The 17,793-nt window shown below is 40.9% G+C and overlaps 1 protein-coding gene across 20 annotated transcripts in view; it reads left to right on the plus strand.

Annotated features, from left to right (window-relative positions):
• Positions 1–17,793, plus strand: part of MAP2K5 (mitogen-activated protein kinase kinase 5) — a 273,801-nt gene that overhangs the window by 200,512 nt on the left and 55,496 nt on the right. For 13 of the 20 annotated variants that reach the window (XM_023220742.2, XM_023220744.2, XM_023220756.1 and 10 more), the window contains 2 exons: positions 13,895–13,921; positions 14,233–14,265. In XM_023220742.2, coding sequence (XP_023076510.1) covers positions 13,895–13,921; positions 14,233–14,265 — 60 coding nt within the window. The remainder of the gene's footprint in view (positions 1–13,894; positions 13,922–14,232; positions 14,266–17,793) is intronic. The other 7 variants (XM_023220741.1, XM_023220751.1, XM_023220743.1 and 4 more) reach the window with 1 other exon arrangement.

The following is a 17,793-nucleotide window of genomic DNA, read 5'->3' on the forward strand; positions in this document are numbered from 1 at the left end:
TGTGCCTAAGTACTAGGAGCACAAAAATGAAACAGATGCGGCCTCTGCTCTCAGAAGAGTCCAGTCCAGTTGAAAGAAAAACATAAAACCAATGGCAGTTGATATAAAAGGAATCCTCCAGGAGATGGGATGGTCTGACCTCAAGAGGAAAAGGGAGTGTTCAGCTCACTTCAGGAAACCAAGAAGGTTTTACAGAGTGGATAGCTGATGCTTGAGCCAAGGCTCTGAGGCAAGAAGGACAGGACCATGGTTCCTTTATAATTTTTAAATAATCAGTTTAGCCCAGAAATAGAATAGAAGGTTAAAGTAATGAACTTGGACACCAAGTCATAATAATGAATTTAGTGTCCAGTCTGGCTTTCATGTGGCAGCTTTGCTATTATCTCTCCCTCTTAGGCTCTGTGGTCCAGGAAGCCTTCCATTTCTCTCCCTTTGCAAGAAGCATGGGAAAGGATGTGCTAGGTACTCAAGTCCAAAGGAGGTTCATCTAGTGAAAGATAAAGGTCTAAAGCAGCATATGTCCTTCTAGTACTTTAACAGTACTACTGTTGTTACTTTCATTTCCCTAACAGTTTAACAATTCTCCTAGGTAACTTTTAAAGTAACTGTGGGAAGGAAGTAAGAAAAGAGAGGGGAGCATGGTAGAGGAGGGGGGTTATGTGTCAGGATGGAGATGGCAAGTGTAGCAGGGACCAGATAAAGAAATTGGGTTTGAGAATGTTGTGAGTCCCCTTGACATGACTGAGGCTAATCTGAGGTTGGAAGTAATTGCATTTTAAGGTCTCTGCCCCTGAAGATAGTTGGCACATGCCCCAGAGGGGTTCCCTGCCACCCTCTATGAATTTGGCTTGGTATATCACAGGGCATTTTCTAGACTGCTGGGGAGAAATTGTCATGATCAAATGGACTAATGCCTAAGGGAACACTTTGAAAAATATAAGGTGGTAAACAAGAGCTAGGTAATATTAGTATTATTTATATTTCCAGAAAGTTCTTTAGGGATTTACCTATGTAACTCTGAAAATATATGACCATGTCTCACACCAGGTAGGACTAAAATGAATTATTTTTCTGATCCCACAAGAGCCTTTCTTTACAGTCTTTCTTTTTTGAGTTATAATTTATCATTCACAATCACCATCATAATATTTAGAATTATATACAGAATCTCGTCATTTTTAATTCAGTTACTGGGGACCATGATTCCTTTACAATTTTTAAATGATCAGTTTAGCCCCCAGAAATAGAATTGAAAGTTAAAGTAATGAACTTGATGTTCAGTCCGGCTTTCACGTGGCAGGTTTGCCATTACCTCTTCCTCTTAAGCTCTGCGGTCCACTAGGCCTTCCACTTCTTTCCCTTTGCTTTTATTAATGCAGTCTGCTATTTTTTGGAATCATAGGATTTCAGCATGTGAAGAGATCTTACACAAGGAGTTCACAGCCATTAAATGACTCACTCGTGATTACCAGGTATTCAGCAACAGGGCCAGAATGTCTCCCACTCACAGTGCAGTGGTCTTTTTACTCTAGAGGGATGGTGGGGGAGAAAGTAAGATAAGACATCCAGAGTTTGTGAGCCTAAATGGCCATCCTTATTTCACACACACATCCACTCAAGTACTGCCTCCAACTGGTGTGTCTGCAGAAATGAAAATTACTGTCCCAGGATGCTCTGTGCCTGCCAGGTAATTGCTGACTGGCTGTGGATCCCTGGGGGAAGAATGGTCCTCAACAGCAGTAGTAGCAGCAGCACCAGACAAAGACATCAACCTTTATTATACTCTAGTATTTTACTTATCACCATTCAGTATGGAAAACTTGGGTAGATTTGGGGATAGGGGCTCATTGACTTCCAAGTTAAAAAGGGGACAGACCTGGCCGAGCTTTGTTTGAGCACAGATTACTTTTTAGATGTTTAACAGTTATGGATTAATGCCTGGGAGGTTTGGGAATTCTTCCTCAACTAAAATGTTAATGATGCTAAGAACCCAACCCTCTTCAGTGCCAATAAAACAGACAGCTAAGTTCATTGAAAAATCAATGAGTTGCCTAAAAGGAGCAAAGAGCTCATTCGATTTAGGACTGGAGATTGCCAGGACACACCAGGTGGAAAGAGGGTCCCAGAGACCACTAGGAGCCAGGAAAGGAGGCAGTTGTCTGTTTATGCACAGAACCAAGGTGTCATCTCCAAGGAATTTTGGGTAACCAAGGCAGCCAATTGGAACCAAGTGTGGACTGTTAGGATGCACACATCAAGGTCTGCAGATGGTGACCACCACTCGGAAAAGGAAAGAACAGCTTGGAGAATAGAATCGTCTTTTTTTTTTTTTGAGACAGAGTCTCACTCTGTCACCCAGGCTGGAGTGGAGTAGCATGATCTTGGCTCACTGCAACCTCTGCCTCCCAGGTTCAAGTGATTCTCCTGCCTCAGCCTTCCAAGTAGCTGGGATTATAGGATTGCACCACCATACTCGGCTAATTTTTGTATTTTTAATAGAGATGAGATTTCGCCATGTTGGCCAGGCTGGTCTCGAACTCCTGACCTCAGGTGACCTGCCTGCCTCAGCCTCCCAAAGTACTGGGATTACAGGGGTGAGCCACCGCACTCAGCCTGGAGTAGTCTTATGAGAGAAGAAGCTATTTGGCCTACAGGTTCAGAAGAGGAGAGACCGAAGGGGTAATGAAGCTTGTGTTGTTTTATTTTCCGTTCAGAAACAAGTTGCAGAAAGCACTCTTCTGGTCATAAGGTATGAGGAGACCTGGACTCTAGGAGTTGGTAAAATCCTTTAAACGAAAGAAAGTTCCAGGCCCTGCTCTTTGGATAGCCCTGTGCCTTCTTGGTAGCCAGGCAGCTGGAAACACTCAGTGATTCAGGGTAGAGGGCATAGGAGGCAGCAAATGACACACCCAACAAGTGACAAATTAAGTCACTAACAGTATATGATTTCCACCCAAACACACGGACAGAGCTAACCTGAGTTCTGGTCTTCGCTTTTCTTATTAGTTGCTTGACCTTCTTTCTTTTTGGACTTCAGCCTCCTCACCTGGAAAATAATGGAAATGCCCTAGGTTAGTGAGTTGCAGAATTGTGGGTAGACAATGCATAGAGGGGATGGAGTCCACCCACACACACGTACACACAACCACACGAGCAGCTCTGCTTCTGTCTGGTAATTTTTAAACGCTTCTAAGTAATATCTTATTTGAACTAAGTTATTTGGTAAATAGAGTCTGAAAAATGCTGAACAGGATACTTATGTGGTCTGCTTTCACCTTGGATGAGCAGCTTCCTCCTTTTGTCCACAGCTTCAGCCCTCTTGCTCATCACCATCTCCCCCCAATTACTTCCTTTGAGTTTACTGAAATCTGATTGTACCTATATCAAAATATGGGAGTTTTGAAGTAAAACTCTGAATCAAATATCAAACATTGGAGCCAGGTGTGCTGGCTCACACTTGTAATCCTAGCACTTTGGGAACCCAAGGCAGGAGAATCACTTGAGCCCAGGAGTTTAAGACCAGCTTGGGCAACACAGGGAGACCATGTCTTTACAAAAAATTTAAAAATCAGCTAGGTGTGGTGGCACATGCCTATAGTCCCAGCTACTCAGGAGGCTGACGAGGGAGGATCATTTGTGCCCAGGAGGTCCAGGCTATAATAAGCCATGATCGTGCCACTGCGTTCCAGCCTGGGTGACAGAGTGAGACCCTATCTCAAAACAAACAAACAAAAAAGAGATGAAAGAAAGTCAAACTTTATCCAGTTCATTCTTGATCCATGACTTATTTTGTTTAAATCTATTTTGAATTTCATTTATAGTCAAGCCAGTAAGACACATGTTAATTCACAAGATTATGTGTGACTATATATATATATATATATATATATTTTTTTTTTTTTTTTTTTTTTTTTTTTTTTTGTTTGTGCGGTGGAGTCTCGCTCTGTCACCCAGGCTGGAGTGCAGTGGTGCAATGTCGGCTCACTGCAACCTCCTCCTCCCAGGTTCAAGCAATTCTCGTGCTTCAGCCTCCCTAGTAGCTGGGCTTACAGGCACGTGCCACCACACCTGGCTAATTTTTGTATTTTTAGTAGAGATGGGGTTTCGCCATGTTGGCCAGGCTGATCTCAAACTCCTGACCTCAGGTGATCCACCCACCTTGGCCACCCAAAGCACTGGGATTACAGGGGTGAGCCACTGCACCTGGCCAGTTTTAAGATTCTTTCCCTCCTTATCCTGTGTGAACCATATAATGTTATGCTGCAATTATAGCTGATCTCAAAATCTCAGTCGGCCACATCCAAATATATCATGGTAAAAAAAAAAAAAAAAAAAAATCAATGATGTGTGGAACCGAAACCAATGCAGCAACCTTTCTTACAATGCCTAGAAACATCACCATGTAGTAGGGAGCTTTAGGGGTTGGAAGGATGTGGAGAAGCTGTCTTTGAAATCTATAGAGCCCTGAGGGAAGAAAGCAAAACTCCAGAGAGTTGTATTTTGTCCAAATACTGAGTGATTTTTAGAGGAGAGTGCAAGACCTGTGCTTAAATCTTAACCCTGCTACTAGGTTTCAGGAACCTTTACTAAGTCACTCCTTTCTGTGGGCCAGCAATTGTATTCTATCCATCTTTTGGGTCCTGGAGTCTACTGCAGTGCCTGGCATAGCATAAGGACTTAATAAACATATATGAAATCGATAAAGTAATTATGTAGCCCAAGTTTACTTTTTACATATTGGCAAAGCAAGTTTTGCAATCACAGGGAACCAAGTCACAAATCCTGAGGCTCTGAATCAATTGTTTTGGCCCCTTTCTTTTCTTCCATGTCCCATCCTCCCACTGTACCCTGCCAGCATGAATACCTGAGCATAACACCTTCTGAGGAGATGTGACAACTTGTCTTCAGACTTTGAAGGTTCTCATGTCAGAGAAAATGTAGATTTGTACTGTCAGAGGGGTAGAAGTGGGGCAAGGGATAGAAGGGTCAGTCAGAAGACAGTAAGCTTCCCTTTACCAGATGAATTCAGACAGAAGCCCCATCAGCAGGGGTGCAATGAAGGAGGGATTTAAGGATTAGATAGGGATGAGGAGCCAGGTTAGATTTTAAAATCTTTAAGGTTTTTTTCAGACCCCAGGAGTCTATAATTCTACTTCAGCATTAGGCAGGCCTCTCCTTAGCCAAACAAATAAAAGGGGAGAAATAACAGATAGAAGCATCTTCAGACTGTCCAGATTCTGTAATTGCTTTTATCATTCACTCATTTTGACTCTCAAATACTCTGTCAGTATGAAACACATCAGAAATAGAAGAGTATAGGGCCTGCTGCAGTGGCTCACACCTGAGTGTTAGGCTCAAATCCTAACACTTTGGGAGGCTGAGGTGGGTGAATCACTTGAGGTCAGGAGTTCAAGACCAGCCTGGGCAACATGGTAAAACTCCGTCTCTAAAAAAAATACACACAAAACAAATAGCCAGGAGTGGTGGGCACACACCTGTAGTCCTAGCTACTCAGGAGGTGGAGGTGGGAGGATCACTTTAGTCTAGGGAGGTCAAGGCTGCAGTGAGCTATGATTGCACCACTGCATTCCATCTTAAGCAATAGAGTGAGACCTTGTCTCCAAAAAAAAAAAAAAAGTGTTTCCTTTTCAGTCTCTGATTTCTTTTTCAGTATATAAATCTGTAAGTTGTATATACTTCTCTGCTTTCTCTCATTTGAGCCAACTGTGTGATAGAGCTATCAGAAATGTGAATGCATGGCCTGGCATGGTGGCTCATGCCTATAATCCCAGCACTTTGGGAGGCTGAGACAGGTGGATCGCTTGAGGCCAAGAGTTCAAGACCAGCCTGGCCAACATGGCGAAACCCCGTCTCTACTAAAAATAAAAAAATTAGCCAGATATGGTGGCATGCGCTTGTAATCTCAGGTACTCAGGAGGCTGAGGTAGGAGAATTGCTTGAACCCGGGAGGTGGAGGTTACAGTGAGCTGAGATTGCGCCACTGCCCTCCAGCCTGGGTGACAAAGTAAGACTCCGTCTCAAAAAAAAAAGTGAATGCACTTTTAACCTCCTGTCTGGTGTATCGGACCCAAAACATGGTGATCTAAGCCCGTCAATCCGAGGTCTGTGTTCAGGTGTGGGTGTCATACTTTATGAGGAACATACACATACGGAAACGAATTCAGACGAAGGTGACTGTGGTGGTGGAGAATGGAAAGTCATGCCTGGGTTCTTCAGGCAACTTTCAGGTTCAGGTAACAGAAAACTCCACTCAAAGGAGCCCTAACCACAAGGGGAAATTACTGGACTGCATGACTGAAAAGCCTAGTCTTGCTTGTTGGATTTAGCTGGGACTTGACTCTGCAAGTCACATTCGGTTCTCTCCTTAGTAGGCTTCTTCCTTCACAGATCAAGAATAGTTATTGGGGTTCCTGGAGCAACCTACTTCCTGTCTGAGAGGGGAACAGCAGATCTCTTTTCCTCAGAGGCAACCAAAGGCCTTAGGCTGCAGTTTGATTGGACCAGTTCAACTCCCTGTGCCCAGGGGATTTAGATGTTGCTGACTAATTTAGGCCTGAACCACCTACCATACCCTAGAGCTGGGGACAAAGTCATCTTCCCATGGAACACACGGGCTTCTTGGGGGTGGGGGAGTGTTGTTGGAGTATCCTTAGTAATAAAGGGGAGAAGGATAGAGGGCAACCAAGATACCAACTGATCATAAGGAAGAAAACAGGGATGTTTATTCAAGAAAGACAACATTGTGGAGACATGACCGCTATCTTCAAATATGTGGAAAGCTATCTTTAAACTTATATGCCATAGCTCCAGATTATGGGCGCATATTCCAGAAAGACATACTTCTTGGATTCAAAATAAGAAAGAACTCCTTTTTTTGTTTGTTTGTTTGAGACAGAGTCTCACTCTGTCACCCAGGCTGGAGGGCAGTGGCATCATCTCAGCTCACTGCAACCTCCTCCCGGGTTCAAGCAGAGTTCTCCTGCCTCAACCCCCTGAGTAGCTGGGACTACACGCACATGCCACCCCACCCAGCTAATTTTTGTATTTTTAGTAGAGATAGGGTTTCACCATGTTGGCCAGGCTTGTCTTGAACTCCTGACCTCAGGTGATCTGCCCGCCTCGGCTTCCCAAAGTGCTAGGATTACAGACGTGAGTCACCACCCCCAGCCCAAAAATAACTTTTTTTTTTTTTTTCTTGAGAGGGAGTCTCGCTCTGTCGCCCAGGCTGGAGTGGAGTGGTGCAATCGCGGCTCACTGCAAGCTCCGCCTCCCGTGTTCACGCCATTCTCCTGCCTCAGGCCTCCCGAGTAGCTGGGACTACAGGTGCCTGCCACCATGCCCGGCTAATTTTTTGTATCTTTAGTAGAGACGGGGTTTTACCGTGTTAGCCAGGATGGTCTTGATCTGACCTTGTGATCCGCCCACCTCAGCCTCCCAAAGTGCTGGGATTACAGGCGTGAGCCACCGCACCCGGCCAAGAAAGAACTTTGTTGACAGTTTCATCTGCCCAAAAGAGAATCATTGGAATCTCATCATTGGAAGTCTTTTAGCAAAGACAGAATACCTATATATTTGGAATATTATAAAGTGAATTTCCACATTAGGCAAAGAATTGTACTAGGTGACTTCCAACATCATGTAGAGGATTTAAGCTAACAGAGGTTGCAAACTAAATGAAAGCTCCAGAAAAACCGTCTCAGACATTTTGAAACATTAAAATGTTGCTGTAGCAAATTTATTTTACCATAAAGAGTAGAGTAGTCTAAAGGACCTTTCTCAGAAAAAGCAACACCTCCTTCCCCCAGTTGCCCCTTTCCCCTGTCTCCACATACAATTAATATTCTTAAACTGGATTCTGAAATAAGGCCACCCTTCTTTTGGGACAAAGAAAGGATAAAAGTTTGATATGGCAAATGTCTAAAATCTTCTTCAAAAGTTAGGTACTTAATGGACTCTGTGGCCAGACCTCATACCATCAGGAAAAAGATTTTATAATTCACATCAATCATTTTAAATTACAATTCTAAGCCCCTGCTTTCCTTGCAAAATTCAAGTTTAAACATTAAAATGTGCAGTTACCAAGAGGAAGATTTACTATGGCTCTTATACACCTATGTGGGGTGGGACATGCGCTATGTCAATTTTAAATACACAAAGGATAAAACAGTATCAACTGGCAGCCAGGTCCTTTTTTTTCCTGCTCACTGACTGGCAGACCCAGCGAATGAATAATGTTTCGCTGTACCTCAATGCTCCAGCTGTTGTATTTTGTGTGAAAATGCATTGTCCTTGATACTCAGGAAGCAGTGAGAGCCAAGTAAACTAATTTATGGCTGTGATGATTTTCTGTCTGGTCCCATCAGAGCTGTGCCCTCCTGTAGGCATCTTAAAGCCTTCCTGTCCTACCTAGCTGCTTGCTAAATTCAGGGATATGCAGTTTTTGCTTTTCAAAACTGGTCATTCCTGAATACAGCACCCCAGCTGGAGTCTGAGATTTGGGCCAGAAAGAAGGTGCAAGTGAGTAGATCTTAGAATGTGAGAATCATTGGTTCTTTCTTATAACCTACTGAGTAGCTGCCTGCTAAATCCTCTTGTGACTTTTTTATGTCCTTTTTTTAGTATATTTAGTAAATATACTAATAGACCCACAGACATGATAAGAACTTGAGCAAGGACAGAGGCTGATGAACAGGGGAGATAGGATTGCAAAGTGAATTATATGTGTTCACCTGAAATTATTGGAAGTAGTATATATTATCCATTTATTTTGTCTCTTAATGCATTTAGTATCTTCACATATCAGTTTACCAAAAGTCCCATTTGTAGTTAGCCATAGTAAATTTTGTTCTCTTCCTTTATTTAAAAGTCATTTGTTTGGGAACTCTTTAAGGTAGTGGTACTAGGCAATGTATATAAAGCTTATCATGTAGCAGTGGTTTTGTTTTTCTCATTGAAGGCTTTTTGAGATATAGACACTTTGTTTTTGCAAGTTGTACTGGATTGGAAGTGGTATTTCCCTAAGTTTTAATACCCACACAGTGCCAGATAAAATTAGATTGATTGCTGGTACCATTTCTTCCTTGGGTAGGAAAAATAAACATGGCTCCTGAATAGGAAGCTTTGGCTTCAAGGAATCTTTGGGCTTCTCTGGCTCATTCCTTCACTTTGTAGACAAGAGCTCTAAGCCCCACTGAAGGGAGGGGGCTTCTGGGGACCATGGGCATCTGAGTAGAATCCCAAGGGTCTTTCTCACTCCAAAGTTCATGCATTTTTCTCACAGTGGACAGCCTCCTAACCCAGCTGTCAGGGTCAGGCCAGGCACTATCTTATGACTTTAGGCGCTGCTGCCCTTTGAGCCTCAGCTTCCTTAAAGCAAAGTGAGTAGATTGAACTAAATCATCTCTGGGGTTCCTTCCCTTCATAAATACTTTAGATCATAAGTCTTCATTTAGAATATGAATGTCTCGGTTTTCCATAATCCCTGTTTATATTTAGCCAGGGTTATAACTTCATGCATCTGATTTGAAAAGAGAGTCCTTGCAAAATAACCACAGCTCCTAAAATTTGGAGTTTAAAAAAAAAGAATAAAGAACTCAACATTGAAAGCTAGAATGTAGGCCGGGCACGGTGGCTCACGCCTGTAATCCCAGCACTACGGGAGGCCGAGGCGAGTGGATCACGAGGTCAGGAGATTGAGACCATCCTGGCTAACACGGTGAAATCTCGTCTCTACTAAAAATACAAAAATTAGCTGAGCGTGGTGGTGGGCACCTGTAGTCCCAGCTACTCAGGAGGCTGAGGCAGGAGAATGGTGTGAACCTGGGAGGTGGAGCTTGCAGTGAGCCAAGCTTGCGCCACTGCACTCTAGCCTGGGCAACAGAGTGAGACTCCGTCTCAAAAAAAAAAAAAAAAAAAAAAAAGAGAAAGAAAGCTAGAATGTGATGCCAGTAGCACAACAAATGAAAATACTATTCTTCAAAAATTCCAACCATATGATTTAATTTTATATTTCTTCTTTCTATTTAAGAGAAAATAATACAAGCTTGAAAAGCAGTAAATATGTAAAGAGAAAATTTGTCAGCTGATATTGGAAGATCTGACCTAGGTCATGCATAAATCTTACAGACAAGAGCTGCAGGGCAAGCCATAATTTCAGAGCGTAAAAGAGAAAATGAAAGCTATAGCTGGTGTCTTCTCTAAGTAACGTAGGTAGATTCATTTTGGTTTTCTGATTGTGCCTCTGAATATAATGTAAAAGGGGCTGGTAGCAAGGTCTGTTTTACCACTTATGTAAAAAGCTCCTCTACAGAGAGCGAAGCATAAAGTAAGACTTCCAAAATTGCTTTTTATCACCGGAGCCATTGGCTAAATAGTTGAGGCCCCACAAGCAAACTTTTACATTGGCAATTTCCTTTCTAGCATCATTTTTCACAGTCATAAGTCATGTTATAAGAGTTTTCTAATTGCTAACTGGATAGTCCTTGTAAGGAAATATATGATAAATGTTACTGTAATAATACCAAGACCTAACTGGTACTTGTGGCTGCCTTTTATGAAGTCATTCTTCCCCCATTTAAACACATAAAGAGTCTGTCTTACATCAGAATGAGACATAACTATCCCGTTAGCGTGGTTTTAAATCTTCAATCTAACAGCTAATGAAAGAAAAAAAATCTATGCCCAGAAAAGGGAAGAGGTTCATTTAATTAGTCTATCAAAATGCTACTAGTTCTAGAAACTGATTAACAAAGTGTGTGACTGGAACAATTATTGTTCTCTCATTGTCCCAAAGTACTAGTTAGACATAGAAAACACTCAATACACGCAAAATATATAAGCAGGAATGAGGGCTTGGACAAGTTAGTTATAAACAGCATTTCATATGTTGTGAGGTACTGGCAGTACATCAGCCCTAACAATATTATTGTGTTCCTCTGAATGCTCTCACAGCTATGCATTTCGAAGGCAGACCCAGAATAAAGATAGGCATTCACAAAGCCAACATTTTATATTGAGGACCTTTGGTTCCACTTTTAATGTGCTATAAAACTAGGGGCTTCACTTTTTCATGAACTGTGTGCAAAAGCAGAGGCAGTGACTGGAGGTTGACTGTTTGGGTCTGTTTTATGGTTGCTGTGCCTATACAGTAATGTGATCTTGAAAAAGGTAAACAACAAAGAGTTTAGCAGTGAAAAATATGCCTAATATAAATACAGCCGAGTACATGGCAGTTCAGAATTTTAAAAATATGACTGTGGCATTAAATTTTCTGGTGGAATTAACAGAGGAAGAGAATACAGCCTTTACGGCAATATATCTGAGACAGAAAAAGGAGATAATACATCTAACTCTATGGTCTATGTGGCATTCATATAAAGAAAAGCACAGTAGCTTTATTTAATTGAGAAAATGAATCAATTACAATGATGTTACATCATCAAATTCTTGTGAAATAGAAGATATAAGTCACTGCATTGTGTAACTGTTAAAAAGTAATTGAGTATCTTAAGCCTTTTGAATCAATTTCAGGTACTGGCGCTGCTACCTTAATGCAAAATTTATGAAGATTATTTCATATAATATGCTGCTATCAAAACTGTATAATAAAACCTGATAACATCTCTCTTTAAAAACCTGGGCAAAACAGTATAGTTATAAGATTATTTTTAAAAAAGACTTTGATATTGCTGTTTTTCTCTTTCTTTTAGTAAACAGCAAGCATAAATAGTACAATTTTAAATTGTCTTAGACTAAGCTTTTAACCTGCAAAATAGGGCAAACTAGAGGCTTTCTTTAAGACCTCAGTTCATGAGGAAGTTTCCTCCCCTCAGTTAATCTGATTCACACAACTCATATGTTACTGGGGACAGTGTTTCCCCCATTTCTGAATTCATTTCAAAACCTCTCACTTAGAATGTTTGCTGCATGTTCTCCTCAGAGAATGTTGTCATCCCCCTGACTCTTGGAAATTTGTGAAGCTCATTCTCTTTGATGTCAGAAATGGATTTCTGATTCTTTGTTCATTACGAATAACTCTGCTGTTGAAGTAGATATATCTTACTAGGAATGTAGGGGTAGGAGGAGTGTCAGTGTATGCTTGAAAAAGATATATAAAAGCAAACTCCATAGGTATCTCATGTCATAGGAGAGGTTGTCCAGGCTTTTCGGTACTTTTTTAAAGGTGGTGTAGCTTGTTACTGAAATTCTTAACTGCTTCGGGGTGGTGGTTACAGCTCCGCCTTCCCTTGTAGTATAAATCTTTACCTGCAGAATCTTGTCTGGAAGTACTCATGGACTGGAGGAACCAGAATAAGCAGTAATTCAGTACAACATTAAGCAGGGACTATCAGCATAGACTAAGCCAGTCAACCTGGGACAGAGGTTTCCCAAAGTAGTGATTGGGGAGGAAGTGATGAAAAGCCAATAAGAGCAATGAGTGGGTACCATGTTCATTTGACAAATATATGGGAAAACACTTTAAAACACTCAGGCAGTAGGAGGAAGAGTGTGCTGATCAGCCACATGGATGCAAAAGAAATGCATAAACGTAGCTGCAGCTCTTGAGAAACTCACAGTCTAGGTGAGAGGAACCAACATGTCAAAATGGATAATTTATCAACAATACCATACCAAGTATAAATGTATATCAATCCAGTTGTTTTCAAATAACTCTATGACCATAGGCAGGTGTAATACAGATGCTGGAAGGAAAGGAGCTCTGGAGGCGCCCCAGCACCACCACACCCTGGCCCTGAGGCCTCAGGCCTGGACCCTGTCCTCTGGCAGGCCCAGCTTTTCCACTGTAGAATAAAGATGATCATCCCCGCCAACCTCAGGGTGGTTGTGCAGATCAAATGAGTTAGTATATGGGAAAGAATTTTTGTAAACACCTATAAAAACATATAAGGGATTATTACTAGTTTCCGTGTATTTTACCAGCTGGTTGGAGCTCAGTTATCTCAGAAAACAGTTGACCCATCAGTATTTGGTTCCTGAAAAGTTCTCTGTTAGAAAATGTAGTACCTGGAGTTTCATTTTCATTAAGTTTATAGTAACTGTAGGCTTTTTTTTTCCTGGATGGGGAGGCATTGAAGTGTTTAGTACTTTAATGACTAAGTGGATGTTTTATTAATTTTTGTGTCACGTTTTAGTAGCTTTCTAAGAAATTCAGTTTATCAGTGTTAAATGTGTGCGCAACCTGCCTTCAGAGTGTTGATCAGAAACACACTCTTACTGGACTCTGCTTTTATTCCCTAAAAATCAGTGTAAAACTTGCATGAATTTTATTTTCCCAGAGAGCATTGCTGCCCTGGAAACAGGCAGAAGGAACTTTGGAAAAGGTGGAGTCGTTACCTCACTCCTAAGTTAGGGGCAAATACTTCAACCACATAATTAAAGTTTTCTTCACAAAATAGGGAATTGTGAGCAGACACTGGCAGGAATCCAAAATTCTAATTTCTGACTATGATTTAATTTCAATTTTAAATAAATCGGTTTTTAATTTAAAAAGAGTGAGCTTCATAACATTAGCAATGATTGCAACATTAAGCCCAGTGTTCACAATCTAGCAATATAAAACATTATTTATATCTGAATCGTAAACAGCCTTTTGAAATGGATTATGGTTTTTCTCCCTATTCTAATACAACCTGGAGGGTACTAAAAAGTGTTGTGTGAAATTAACATTCTGCTGACTTTCGCCTATAAATGAGAAGCGAGCTATTAACATTTGTGTATTTTCATTATGTAAATTGTGTTAACACATGCCCACAAATTGCCACCAGCAATGCAATAATTTTCTCTCAGTGATCATAATGTGTCCAAGTGAGTCATTTTGATTATGACATGCTAATTACATATTGCCTTTTTTCAGATTCAGAAAAACCAGGGATCTTTAATGGTAAGCTTTATGAGTTCAGAAAAAAATTCACTTTTCTTTTTCCTGATGGCTGCTTCCTTTGCATGCTTGAATGCCTTGTTTTAAACTTAGCAAATTGCATTTTGAAGAAAATGCAAACCTTTAACTGCCTGTATTAGATTAGGTACCATTAGAAATAATAGAACATCCTGAGCATCAATGTTTTTATAAGAGTTTGCTGTTGTTGATTAATCTTGCTATATTTTATTGCATTAATGATTTTTTCTTTCCACTCCACTGTAAAGATATTGCATAGGGGCTAATACTTTTTCCTCTCTTCTTTTCCATTGCAGCCTCTCCAGCTTCTGCAGTGCATTGTTGATGAGGTGAGGCATCGTCTTATGTGCTTTCACTCCTAAAGTCATTCCTAATGGTGTGGAAAGCTTATATTTTGTTTCCTAATGAAGCACAATGCCCAACATCCTTGGAGCAAGTTGTGTTGTATGTCTCTGAGCTGTGTTACGTGAACTGGCCTTGTCCTGAATCCCACTCTTCTGATTCTGGCCAAGAAACCCTGCAAAAACAGACTGTCCTGCAGGCTGGTCCTCAGGGGTATCAGATGCCCTAAAGACAAAACACAATAATATTAATTGACCCTCTCCCTGGCCAGATGGGGATGGAGCTGGAAATTAAAATGGTATCATTTTTTTCTGCAACAGTTATTTAAAGTCATTCAGTAGGCAAGGGTCAGAGTTGAAGAGCAAGCATAAGCTGGGTGAAATTTGCCTGCTTTGAGTTATTTACCCAAAGCATATCAGAGCGATAAAAGGGCTCAAAAACTCTAGGTCAACAGTTCAGCTTTAATTTCCTAGTTAAGCATTTTTCTCAGAATATACCCCTAACATCTTGTGTATTCTAGTAGCTGGAAACCTGTATTCTCACATTTTAATTGAGCTTACTTTTTTTTGATCATCCTGCTCTATTGAGTTCCACTGTTCCTTTGCCTTCATGAGGCTAATCTACCTACTTTTCTCTCTCAACCAACTTTGTCTACTTCTTATTCTGACTTTAAATTCCTTTTCTGTAAATCATCAATCTTATAATACACAAGGCTTTCAAGAAACATTAACATTTTCTTTAAAAAGTGAGCTTTTTTGGGCTTGGGTTTGCCTACTAGCAATGTTTATTTTTTTAAACTTTAATTTTATAATATTTAAAACACTTGTAATTAGAGAGGAAAGGCAATAAATGATTCACATAGGAAAGTTTGAAAGAAAAAAAATTGTAATTCATAATTATTCCTCTCAATTAAACATCTGCATAACCAGTTATGAGATTTGGGAGAAAAAATAAAGATCCTCCTAGGAAAAAAACAAACATACACACATATCACAATAATAGTAAGAGTGGGGCTCTAACATCCTTAATGGTTGCATCAGTCAGTCCATATATCCCCTGCAAGCCGTAAACCATGTTGATGTAAAAATGAAGGCATCGTCCTGAAACAAATGGAGGCTCCATTATCTCAAATATCAGACAGACCTCCTGGATCTAATAGCTCATCAATATCCTCTGTCATCTTATATTCCAAAAGCATACTATCCCCATCAGAATCCTCCCAATTTAACTGGTTTTCCTGAGGTCCTCCTCCAGTTTTGCTTGGGGAAGTGCCTGGGGAAACTTGCCTACCCAGTTTTGTGCACAGCCTCCTGTGTTTCCTGGGCTCTCCCGTTGGTCTGCCAGGCTCCTAGGCATCAGAACATCCAGGTAAAGGCATTCCTTGCCAATACTATATGTGTTTCTGGACAGCTCATTTGATGGTTTTCTCCATCAAATAGATATTTTCATTCCTTATTTAAAGTAGCAGTTATTGCTATTCAATTTAAAATATCTTGTTTAATTTGGGCAAAATCATGAGACTTTTGAAATTACCATAGGGAGATGTTCTATTTAAGGGACGAAGATTGATGAAGAACGATCGTGTGTAACTTAAATGGTATATTTTTCTTCATAGCATTTCTTTCTTAGTCAAGAGAAAAATGTAACTTAGACATCTATTCCTATGTACTCTAAAACCATCCTCCTTGTGGAAACTTGGGAAATGAACATTGCCCTTACTAAAACCAGGTTGATCTTGGAACTGAGCTGATATTCTGCAATAAAAGTGTTAGGAAAGGATTGGCCAGCTGACCTGCCTTAGACAAGATGAATCATAGCATCTCGGAGAGGAAGAATTGGTGGGGTCCTGTACTTACTGCTCTTGTCCTGTGTGTCGGTCAGAGTTCTCATTGCTGTGATGCAGTGTTTCTCATAGGGTGGCCCAAGGACTGATTGCCTCAGAATTACCTAAGACTTTTGTTATAATGCAAATTCCTGGCTCCAGATCACTGAATTAGACTTTCTAGGGGTCGTGCCTAGAATCTACTAGTTTCCCAGGTAACTCTCTGCACATTAAAGTTTGAGAGCCACTTCTCAAACTTCTCTAACTGCTTGCCAGGGCTAAGTCTTCCCCTTTAGTTCCCACAAGGCCGTTAGCTAGCTAGCTTCATTTGCATCTGACTTTTAGGCCTTTTATTTGTGAATGAATATGCCCAGTTGGGATTTGAGCTGTTTTACTGCTTGGGAGTAGGATTTACCCCATTGTGAAATGGGTATCTGATGCTAGTATGTACTATTTCCTGTTAGAGAAAAGTCAGATCAAAAATTACTTCCCCTGAGGGAGCCTAATTCAAACAAGATGAGTATATTTGGTGTCACATACAAAATAGCTATCACAAAACCCAGTGTGACATATTATTGTGTGGATTCAACTTGACCTCCTGTTACGGCCTGGCAAAGAGTGAAGATGTAGTAAAACACCACTAAGGTGGGCAAGAGCCAGTCCTGAAGTGGCCAAAGACGAATGTTAGAGCCAATCTGGGAGTCAGGAGGTGGAATCATGGAACAAAGCCAGGGTTAGCTACCAGATGTCCAAACAGAAGACACCAAAAACTAAACAGGAGTAAGAATCATGACTTTGAAACTCAGACCAGAGATCAGGAATTGGGAGAGTAGCCGAGGTAACAGGAGAATTGAGCTCCAATCAGAAATCTGGGTGGTCCAAGTAAATTTTGATGGGTGGTGGTTTTCTGAATTGGCGCTGGCTAGCTGAGGTGTAAGTGATAGCTTAAAGACATCATCTGGTGCCTCAGAGTTGCTTCTCAATAGAACTTTTTACTTTAAGGTCCTTACGTAATCAGGTCCTCCCTACATCCCTGAATACCTGCGTTGTAAAGTGCTTTGGTTCTTTATAAGTGATGTGTGTCCATGTGTACCTGAAGCCTTAGCCATCTGATATCTTTGGGGAATAAGTCAGCCCCTATTGTCTAAATAACTGAAATTTATGACTGTAAGCTCTGACAGCTATGAGAAATTTGCATTTTTAGAAAGAAATGTTTCTAAAATCTATTTGTTCTTGGCAGCCTGTTGACGGAGTGTGGTGAATATCATTTAACCTTTTCTCAGTGACTTAGTCCCTTGTTCTGAACATGGTACTGAATGTAAACTTTGATGTATTGATGCCCTCCAGGGCTGTAAAATTGTGTGGGGTTTACCTTATTCTTTCACTGAATTTTGCCAACCATTTTGCCAGAGTGTTTGGTGTTGACATTGATATTCTCTGGCCTCTTGAAGTGTATAGAGCCCTTTGCCCCCAGGCTAACGCACCTTACATGGCTATACTGTTCTGCATAGTACTTTTCCTGTGCCCTCTTGTGATTGCCCCGTTCTCTATGGGTACTCCTCATTCTTGTCGATGGCTACCTTTTGTCCCAACAACCCGACCATCTGTCTTCGGTTTTTTTCTTTGTTTGTTTTGTTTTGTGTTTGAGATGGAGTTTTGCTCTTGTTGCCCTGGCTGGAGTTCTGTGGCACAA

The sequence above is a fragment of the Piliocolobus tephrosceles genome, chromosome 6 (genome assembly GCF_002776525.5).
Source record: "Piliocolobus tephrosceles isolate RC106 chromosome 6, ASM277652v3, whole genome shotgun sequence".
Taxonomy (NCBI): domain Eukaryota; kingdom Metazoa; phylum Chordata; class Mammalia; order Primates; family Cercopithecidae; genus Piliocolobus; species Piliocolobus tephrosceles.